Raw genomic sequence first — 10,958 nt, 5'->3', positions numbered from 1 at the left:
AACCCCATTCACATACTGGATGTCTGTTTAAACCCATTCACATACTGGCTGTCTGTTAAACCCCATTCACATACTGGATGTCTGTTTAAACCAATTCACATACTGTATGTCTGTTAAACCCCATTCACATACTGGATGTCTGTTTAACCCCATTCACATACTGGATGTCTGTTTAAACCTCATTCACATACTGGATGTCTCTTTAAACCTATGCACATACTGGATGTCTGTTTAAACCGATGCACATACTGTATGTCTGTTTAACCCCATTCGCATACTGGATGTCTGTTTAACCCCATTCACATACTGGATGTCTGTTTAACCCCATTCACATACTGTATGTCTGTTTAACCCTATTCATATACTGTATGTCTGTTTAACCCCATTCACATACTGTATGTCTGTTTAGCCCCATTCACATTCTGGATGTCTGTTTAACCCCATTCACATACTGGATGTCTGTTTAACCCCATTCACATACTCTATGAACGACATGGCGCTGGAGGAAATGGCTGCCTTATTACGGGCTCCCAACCAGTTGTGCTATTGTTTGTGTATCTTCGCGTAATTTTTTATTTATTTCATACAGAATGTTTCTGCCACTGTCTCTTGCGACCGAGAAGTGCTTCTGGATATCATGACAATGATTACTCACCTCATACTGGACAAAACATTTTTTATTTAATGAGTCAGATGCAAATTTCAGACACCTGACAAGGCCCAAATCCCTTTCATTCGCATGAAGAAGAAACTGAGATATTGGGGACATAGGTTGGGGTGCCTTGTAAGGATCCGACGGCGAGTGAGTAATCCCCATCTACCATCAGTCCTATTAGCCAACGTGCAATCGTTGGATAACAAAATGGATGAGCTCCGATCAAGACTATCCTACCAACGGGACATAAAAAACTGTAATATCTTATTTTTCACCGAGTTGTGGCTGAACGACTACATGGATAACGTACAACTGGCTGGGTTTTTGGTCCATCAACAAGACAGAACAGATGCCTCCGGTAAAATAAGCGGTGGCAGTCTGTGTCTATTTGTAAATAACAGCTGGTGCACGAAATCAGAGGGAAAAAACTCTAGACCACCTATACTCTCCTAATTCCTGCTTACAAGCAAACGCTAAAGTAGGAAGTACCAGTGACTCGCTCAATAAGGAAGTGGTCAGATGACGCAGATGCTAAGCTACAGGACAGTTTTTCTGGCACAGACTGGAATCTCTTCCGGGATTCTTCCGTCACTGGCTTCATCAATAAGTGCATCGATGACGTCGTCCCAACAGTGACCGTACGTACAGTGGGGCAAAAAAGTATTTAATCAGCCACCAATTGTGCAAGTTCTCCCACTTAAAAAGATGAGAGAGGCCTGTAATTTTCATCATAGGTACACGTCAACTATGACAGACAAAATGAGGAAAAAAAATCCAGAAAATCACATTGTAGGATTTTTTATGAATTTATTTGCAAATTATGGTGGAAAATAAGTATTTGGTCACCTACAAACAAGCAAGATTTCTGGCTCTCACAGACCTATAACTTCTTCTTTAAGAGGCTCCTCTGTCCTCCACTCGTTACCTGTATTAATGGCACCTGTTTGAACTTGTTATCAGTATAAAAGACACCTGTCCACAACCTCAAACAGTCACACTCCAAACTCCACTATGGCCAAGACCAAAGAGCTGTCAAAGGACACCAGAAACAAAATTGTAGACCTGCACCAGGCTGGGATGACTGAATCTGCAATAGGTAAGCAGCTTGGTTTGAAGAAATCAACTGTGGGAGCAATTATTAGGAAATGGAAGACATACAAGATCACTGATAATCTCCCTTGATCTGGGGCTCCATTCAAGATCTCACCCCGTGGGGTCAAAATGATCACAAGAACGGTGAGCAAAAATCCCAGAACCACACGGGGGGACCTAGTGAATGACCTGCAGAGAGCTGGGACCAAAGTAACAAAGCCTACCATCAGTAACACACTACGCCGCCAGGGACTCAAATCCTGCAGTGCCAGACGTGTCCCCCTGCTTAAGCCAGTACATGTCCAGGCCCGTCTGAAGTTTGCTAGAGAGCATTTGGATGATCCAGAAGAGGATTGGGAGAATGTCATATGGTCAGATGAAACCAAAATATAACTTTTTGGTAAAAACTCAACTCGTCATGTTTGGAGGACAAAGAATGCTGAGTTGCATCCAAAGAACATCATACCTACTGTGAAGCATGGGGGTGGAAACATCATGCTTTGGGGCTGTTTTTCTGCAAAGGGACCAGGACGACTGATCTGTGTAAAGGAAATAATGAATGGGGCCATGTATTGTGAGATTTTCAGTGAAAACCTCCTTCCATCAGCAAGGGCATTGAAGATGAAACGTGGCTGGGTCTTTCAGCATGACAATGCTCCCAAACACACCGCCCGGGCAATGAAGGATTGGCTTCGTAAGAAGCATTTCAAGGTCCTGGAGTGGCCTAGCCAGTCTCCAGATCTCAACCCCATAGAAAATCTTTGGAGGGAGTTGAAAGTCCGTGTTGCCCAGCGACAGCCCCAAAACATCACTGCTCTAGAGGAGATCTGCATGGAGGAATGGGCCAAAATACCAGCAACAGTGTGTGAAAACCTTGTGAAGACTTACAGAAAACGTTTGACCTGTGTCATTGCCAACAAAGGGTATATAACAAAGTATTGAGATAAACTTTTGTTATTGACCAAATACTTATTTTCCACCATAATTTGCAAATAAATTCATTAAAAATCCTACAATGTGATTTTCTGGATTTTATTTTCTCATTTTGTCTGTCATAGTTGAAGTGTACCTATGATGAAAATTACAGGCCTCTCTCATCTTTTTAAGTGGGAGAACTTGCACAATTGGTGGCTGACTAAATACTTTTTTGCCCCACTGTACATACCCCAACGAGAAGCCATGGATTACAGACAACATCCGCACTGAGCTAAAGGGTAGAGCTGCCGCTTTCAAGGAGCGGGACTCTAACCCAGAAGCTTATAAGAAATCATGCTAACAGCATCAGCTGTTCCGGACGACTGTGTGATCGAGTCTGTAATACCAACATGTTTCAAGCAGACCACAATTGTGAATAAAATACCATGTTTCTTCACTCTAGTTAACTCTGAGGAGTCACTTAAAGCAGTCACTGACGTTGTCAACTGTTGTTGACAAAGCGATGTGCGGCAGGACGAAAACAGAGGTTGAGCTGCTTTTCAAAACGGCAGACAGCTGTCGCCTGCTGGCTGCTGCTGTTTGGTAGGTTTGAGCAGGAGATTTGAGCAGGAGACGGAAAGCCCCCTTTCTGACACCCCTTCACCCATTTCAACTGCCAAGAAGCGTTTCACCACAAGTGAAACAAGTGTGGGAGGAAAAAGGAGAGAAACCGTTCTGACTTGGTAGACGGGGTGGGTTATAATGACAATGCAAAGATTATCATTATAAAGGGCTCTCCATGCTCTCTGTGAATACACGTTTTACAAGTTAGAATGTTCAGATATTTATCAATGTTGTTCGGACTTCTCTGATGGGTTTTCTACAGAAAATACACACATTTTACCACATAACCCCCCACTATAAGAAGCCAACACTGTGTGCACCATAAATGAGAGGGTTCTTTCTAACTGGTGGTTTATAGGTCAATTATTACTAATAACTGCAGCTACTGAAAGCCGAACAGTGTCGTTTGTGTCAGGGATTTCTTCGTCGTTTGACGATATAGCGAAATCATCGTCGGAAAAAGATGACCAATATGCAGCAGAGTTGTGATAGTTCATTTTAAACATTTAATAAACTCAAAAACAAACATACAAAAATAACAAAACAAACTCACGATTTACAGACAGTCCTGTTATGCTCACTCACGCTAAACAAGAAACAATCTCCCACAATTAAACAGACAAACACACCCAACTAATATAGGACTTCCAATCAAAGGCAACACCACACAGCTGCCTTCAATTGGAAGTCCACCCCAATTAACCAAACATAGACATACAACTAACTAGATCAACATAGAAATACGTAAACAAGGAACAGTGCCCAAAACCCCCGGAATACTTAAATCAAATGCCCTTTTTAGAAAAACACCACCCCTAACTACATAAAACAAATACCCTCTGCCACGTCCTGACCAAACTACAATACCAATTAACCCTTATACTGGCCAGGACGTGACAGTTTGGCCTGTAGTCCACTGACGTTAGCTGTGAAAATGTTCTATTTTGTCTTGTAGTCTTTTTCTGAGTAAGGATCTGAAATTTGTATTTATTTATCTCAGTATGGAAAGATCATACATACAGTATGTGAATGGGGTTAAACAGACAGTATGTGAATGGGGTTAAACAGACATACAGTGTGTGAATGGGGTTAAACAGACATACAGTATGTGAATTGGTTTAAACAGACATACGGTATGTGAATGGGTTTAAACAGACATACAGTATGTGAATGGGTTTAAACAGAAATGTAAACAATTTATTTGACCTTTATTTAACTAGGCAAGTCAGTTAAGAACAAATTCTTATTTTCAATGACGGCCTAGGAACAGTGGGTTAACTGCCTTGTTCAGGGGCAGAACGACAGATTTGTACCTTGTCAGCTCGGGGATTTGAACTTGCAACCTTTCAGTGTGTGAATGGGGTTAAACAGACATACAGGATTGGTTTAAAACAGACATCCAGTTTCTGAATGGGGTATAACAGACATACAGTATGTGAATTGGTTTAAACAGACATACAGCAAATAAAATAACATTTTATTTGTCACATGCACCGAATACAACAGGTGTAGGTAGACCTTACAGTGAAATGCTTACTGACAAGCCCTTAACCAACAATGCAGTTTTAAGAAAAAAGTGTTAAGAAAGTGTTAACTAAAATTACATTTTTAAATGAAGATGAAATACAGTATACAAATAAAAAATTATTAAGGAGCAACAATAAAATAACAGTAGCGAGGCTAAATACAGGGGGTACCGGTTAGTCTGGGTAGTTAAGGTAATATGTACATGTAGGTAGAGGTAGCAGAGAGAACAGTCAATGACTAAGGTGGCTGGAGTCTTTGGCAATTTTTTGGGCCATCCTCTGACACCGCCTCGTATAGAGGTCCTGGATGGCAGGAAGCTTGGCCCCAGTGATGTACTGGGCCGTACGCTCTACCCTCTGTAGTGCCTTGCGGTCGGAGGCCGAGCAGTTTCCATACCAGGCGGTTATGCAACCAGTCAGGATGCTCTCGATGGTGCAGTTGTAGAACTTTTTGAGGATCTGAGGACCCATGCCAAAAGGCTCCAAAAATACTTAAATAGCCACAAATAGAATTAGGATTGCTGATCTTTACAGTTAGGAAAAGGAGTGTTTACTTGAAATAGCATAAAAAGGGTTTGTAGACATATTGCATGACTCCCCACAGTCTAGAGTGCTAAGCAAACCCTTCTGTGTGTCACACAGTGTCCTCAGTTTGTGGACCTTGTCAATCAAATATCACTTCCAAATCACCCAGAGAAGGAAGCATAGTGTTCACGCTGCAGTTCAGTCCTCCCTCCACGAGTGGCAACTCAGATAAAGCCACCAGGAGTGGGAAGGATTCCCCTATGCATGTAGGCAGGTAGGAAAAGGTTACTGAGTCCTCCAAGTTTACCACTGTGTCTATGTGGAGATTGTTATTTTTATAGCTAGAGCTTGTAGATTCCATCTCACATCTGTCACCTGTGAGATTGCTGCAGTTTAGCTGCTCCTCTGTCAAACTAAACAGGGATACAGACTGTCCATCAACACTCCTCTCATTGTCTCTTCTTGTCTGGCACCAAACACATTGGCTTGTCCCTAAACAAACGCATTCTATTTGACCAGACCTGTATCCCACAACAGGATCAGCCATAACTGTTTCGCATGAGATTTGTTGAAAACTCTGCTCTGTCTCAAAAACATGGGCGTCCACCGAAGAGGGACTCTGGCTCCGGTAGCCATCCCCTGTGACCATTTCCATCTCAGGCAAGATTCCACAGTCCTCCCCCTGTAGACTACCAGCACACCCTAACTGGCAGCCCAGCCCCACCCCACTGTCCTCTTTCAGGTTGATGTCTGTGTTCATCTTCCCATCCAGCAGGGGTGGCTCTCCAGTTCCACTCCTGCTGCTGATGGCACTTTCTGTTGCTCCCAGGCTTCCACAGCCACTGTCTTCTTGCTTTGCCGGACTTCCTCCGTTTCCATTCCCAGAAATGTGTGATTCAGTGCAAGTCCCATTGTCCAGACCCGCTCTTCTGTCCTCTCCTTCTTCCTGCTCTCCCTTGCCTGCTGTAGTTGTCCTCTCGTCAGCCAACCAGACCATGGCATCAGTTCTTGCGGTGTTCATGAACCAGCCTTTGTCTGTGACGATCTCCACTGGGTCATCTCCCACACAGAGAGGCTGCCAGCCGCTGCCTGGTGATTTCTGAGGTAAAAGAGGACAAAAAAAGGAAGTGATTGATAACAGAAAATAGAATGACAGTAGGCCCTTAGTTTATATGAAGACTTATTAAAATCCTGGGTTTTTTCCATCTGTGGAGTTGCAGGAAATTAATATACTGTATGTGGTAGAACAAAGCACCACTGAACTTCTCTACTGAAGCCATTTACTTCGTGTTCGTATTCGTATATTTGATTATTGTGATTATTTCTTATTGTTGTTTGATTATAGAGAAGGAACCTGCAAGTAAACATTTCCCTGAAGTGTCCTTTCCCAGGAGTGATAGACATAGTCAGTTCTGCATTAGTGAAACTGTTCAAAGAAACTTACCAGTGCAACAGGCACTTTCTCAGGACGCCTCAGGAAGTAGCAAAGGCAAAGGGACAGGATGACCAGGAACCCCATCACACTTAGGATGGAGAAGGACACTACAGCAAGGATATACCACTCTGATGAGAAACAGAACATGTTTTTAGCCGAATGAGTTTGAGGCAGTTAGGCCGGTGTATGACACATCAAAATGTTGAGCCATATATGGCCATGTAGGGCTGTGTAGTCTGAGTTGTATTACCTTGCTCCGGCAGAAGGAGGCACTGTTCAGGGGAGAGCTCACTGGTAAATTCTCCTCCATTGCCTGCGACTTTGAGGCTGACACAGTACTCCTGTCCCCAGTCAAGAGACGTAAACCGAACCTCCGCCTTATCCTCGTCATCTTCATCCTTCAAATGCCGGATGACGGTCTGCAAGCCAATAAATGAAAAGGTCAGTCAATACAGTAACATGAATAGATGAACTAGGATGAACCGCACGTCATAATAAATGTTATTACATTAGAAGTACCGTTGCTGGTATGTTTTAAAACTAAGTACGGTCAGTGTCTTACTGTCCTTTACCTTGTGGCCCTGCCCTTTTCCCTGTAGGTAGATAGTGTAAGTCAGGCCAAATGGGAAGATCTTTTTTAGTAATGGCTTCCTGTGAACACTGACTGTTACTGAACTGGAGGTGGCCAACAGCGTACTGGAGGGATGCTGCAGTTTACCTGGGAGAACAGGGGTAGAGGAGAAAGGTAAGCGATGGACGAGCTTCTGGCAGTGTGTCACTATAAGCTAGAAAGAAATGAGCACATTTCTGAAAGCAATACCTATTCAACTCGGCCACTAAAACTTCGCTGTACTTGACTTACTTTCTCTGGGGTTGAACTTCTTCCACCGTGACCATGCAGAGATGCTGTTCTCAGTGACCAGTCGAACCCGGACCTTGTAGACCATGAAGAAGTCATCGATAAGGTAGGACAGGTCACAATATGTCAGCTCGGTCCTGTCACAGCTGGTCACGTTGGTCCAATTAATATTGACATACCTGAGGAAAGACACATGAACGTAGCTAGATGAAAAAATTGTATTTTCTTCAGATATGAGGAGAAGGTGGTATGGAGGAATGATTGAAAAGGAGAAAGGTGATTGTGCGGATCGGGAGGACTAAGATGGATGCACGCTGAAGTGAGGTAGCTAAGTGACACGTCTGAGAATGAAAGGATGAGTGAATTAGTCGGACGTAAGGAGTATGGGGTTATACCTGGCCATCTGCACCTGGTACTGAGCCAGTGGCGGGGCCCCTTCAGGGGGGTCCCAGAGCAATGTCACCTCCCCGTCCCATATGTCCACCATCAGATTGACTGGCATCAGTAGGTCTTTACCTGTCACAATTATAACATTCCAAATGTTAAGGAATATCCAGGCATTTTTTTATGACATTTTGAAAGTACAAAACATTTATAGGAAGCCCGGGTGTACAGAAGAGCAATAAGTTGTTGGCGGGTTTCCCAAAAAGGACTGCTTCATCAGGGGTTTTCTAAACCAGTTTTTCTATGAAATGTCGCAATGTGTTTATTATTAATACATCGCCCAATTAGAACTATATCATAGGATGCCAATTGAACGACACATTTTCTCTGTTGACTCAAGTTAACTAGATTAACATTGACTAATAATTGAATTATCAATCACAATCAGAACTTAGTTTGTTGTTTACGTAAATGGGCATTACACTGTTAAATCGATGTGTGTCTAGAAACATGTTCCATTTTGATAGGAAGGACACATACACACTGAAATAATGTACAACATGCTGCCTCAAACACTTTTGAAAGCCAGAATAAGATGTACACTTCAAACTGCAATATTAAAGAAGATACATTATTTTTAAGAAATATGTGTGTGTATATATATATATATATATATATATATATATATATATATATATATATATATATATATATATATATATATATATATATGCTGCATATGTAATGTTCTTACATTTAGAGAGTCTATTAAGAGAACTAAACAGCCTTTACCAGACATTTAAAATTCCTTATTAAAGCTTTCATTACCTGACACATAGTCTGAGATGATCAGGAGAATGGAAATCCAAAAGATCCAATCCATGTCCACAACGTATGTTTTGGTTCTCAGATAACCAGGGTCATACTGTAGATGATGTCAGCACATGTCTGGTGTCCCTCATCACCTCAGCCTTCTATCTGACTACAGGAGACGGGAAGGCTCAGTTGGACTCCTACGTTATGATATGAGAGGCTTTACTCAAGCTACAGTTAATAGTTGAAGTTGACTCCCACATTCTTGTTGATCTGTGTGACGGTGGGAGGAGGACGTGTGTTTATTTCCCCGTTTGACCACACAGCCCTCTCTCTCGCGCGCTCTCGCTCAGCTGACAACGGGCTTCCTGTTCTGACTGTAGCACGGCACTTCCCTCCTCTCGCTCTTCGCCCCCTTTCTGATTTGTCCCTCCCTTCCTCCTTTCTGACAGCCACCTCTCTTTCCAGCTCTCCTCATAGAACAAGGGGGTTTAAATCAGCAGTATGTCTCAATGTTCAATTCATGTCAAAAATGTGAAATTGATTTTGCAAGTGTTAGCCATGAACATCGCCCACCGAGTTTATTTCTCAATCACTGGAATAATGGATTCAGAAAGGAGCTCCAAAATATATCTGTCGGTTCCATGACTGCCCATCTCAATACTGCAGAAGTATGCAGAATGGGCAATTTTTTCCCCCTGGGGCCCAGAGTTTTTCCTTCTCTGTTAACCTAACCAGGAAACCTCTGGACCCTATAACATTGATTAATCAATTGTAAAATGGTTTCATATGGGCTATGATGGGAGCAGTTTTTCCTAATCAGGTCACACGGTTGTTTTAAACTCCTGAAAAAAACTCCTGGCCCTGGGGGGGACGAAACCCATGTCAAACTGCAGCTACCTTATATTTGTTCATATTAATTATATTTAGACTATTTTAAGAGGGGGATTTCCTGAAACAGACACAGAGACAACAACTGATAGAAAAACAGAACTCACAGGGCTGAGCTTTATGCATGATGCAGGCCTATGCAACTGTAGGCCTTATAAAACATTTACTCACATCTGTCATCACCATTATGTTGATTCATTCATTCCAGTTAATCATTTTGGATTAAAAACGTATATAAGTTTGAATATAAACCACATTTCATCATGTTCACATTTTCTCCTGACACACAAATGGGCTATAAATACATACCTTTACCAGTTTGTTAACCCAGACCAGATGGACTGGGCGCATAGGATGTAACGTTATGCAGCTGCTCTTAGTAACCTTAGTAACCTTAGTAACCCACACTCTACCTGGCTGGGGTAGAGTGTGGGAAAATACTGACATTTTTACAATGTATCGAAGTAATGTAATGTAATGACGTTGTGCAGGTTCCTGCAAGACATTGTGTGGTTTCACACACTAAAGGGTAAAGAGTGCAAGAAAGGGAGAGACAGGCAGGGAAACAGACAGGTTATTGGTGCGATGTTGAAACAGCAGGCCCAGGGAGGAGGAAGACAGAGTGAAGGCACACAGCAAACCTTTTTGTAAAAATTTAAATTGTTTTCACACACACACACATTTCCACACTTTTATTACCAGTGGACCCGAACATCCACATATGTAATATAAATGTGTAAGGGGTGCACAGTGTGCACTCAATGAAAGTGTGTTCTTTTACATGTTCATCACAGAAAATTAGGCAAGGCCAATGAATTTCAGGTTGAATTAATCATTAATTGTATCATTTTTCTTTTAGTAAACATTGAAAATGGGTCCCACAGACATGATCACCACAAAAGGTTTAAATAAAAACCCACTTTTTTGTATTGGGAAAGCAGTGTGTTTCTTTATGCACAAAATGGGTCTCGTCGAGTCTCAACAAGCCTGTTTGGGCAGTCATGCCCTCTCTGGCCCTTAATCTGAGGACGAAGAACACGACCACAGTTCTGTGCATTTCCATTGAAAGCGATTTGAGAGTTGCTACTTGGGTTGATTACGCTCTCTCTCAGGGGGTGTAGTATTCCCTAAGCCCACATGGTGGGGCCCTTATGCAATAAAACTGTACCTGATGCATTTGAACATGTAAAAATCAAGGTGGGTTTTTTGGACAATTTGTCCGCTCTTGGAGCTGTGTCC

At 42.3% G+C, this 10,958-nt stretch overlaps 1 protein-coding gene across 1 annotated transcript; it reads right to left on the bottom strand.

Annotated features, from left to right (window-relative positions):
- Window positions 1-5,260: 5,260 nt before the first annotated feature.
- LOC115205969 (uncharacterized) lies at window positions 5,261-9,264 on the bottom strand. Its single transcript, XM_029772427.1, has 7 exons — window positions 8,844-9,264; window positions 8,027-8,147; window positions 7,635-7,810; window positions 7,345-7,490; window positions 7,023-7,191; window positions 6,782-6,900; window positions 5,261-6,436 (listed from the first exon to the last, which is right to left on the bottom strand). The coding sequence occupies exons 1-7, from the start codon at window positions 8,896-8,898 to the stop codon at window positions 5,477-5,479; spliced, it is 1,746 nt and encodes a 581-aa protein (XP_029628287.1). The 5' UTR covers window positions 8,899-9,264; the 3' UTR covers window positions 5,261-5,476.
- Window positions 9,265-10,958: the final 1,694 nt, after the last annotated feature.

The sequence above is a fragment of the Salmo trutta genome, chromosome 13, assembly GCF_901001165.1.
Source record: "Salmo trutta chromosome 13, fSalTru1.1, whole genome shotgun sequence".
Classification (NCBI taxonomy): Eukaryota; Metazoa; Chordata; class Actinopteri; order Salmoniformes; family Salmonidae; genus Salmo; species Salmo trutta.
Note: the sequence above shows the minus strand (reverse complement) of the source record. Positions and strands in the feature narration are given on the sequence as shown.

What these genes read in the sequence shown, in the direction of transcription:
- LOC115205969 (XM_029772427.1), bottom strand. Translation starts at nt 8,898, where the DNA reads ATGGATTGGATCTTTTGGATTTCCATTCTCCTGATCATCTCAGACTAT. An exon ending in CATCTCAGACTATGTGTCAG is followed by an intron (nt 8,148 to 8,843) that starts GTAATGAAAGCT and finishes TAATTGTGACAG; the next exon opens with GTAAAGACCTACTGATGCCA. An exon ending in GAAGTTCAACCCCAGAGAAA is followed by an intron (nt 7,491 to 7,634) that starts GTAAGTCAAGTA and finishes CTGTTCTCCCAG; the next exon opens with GTAAACTGCAGCATCCCTCC.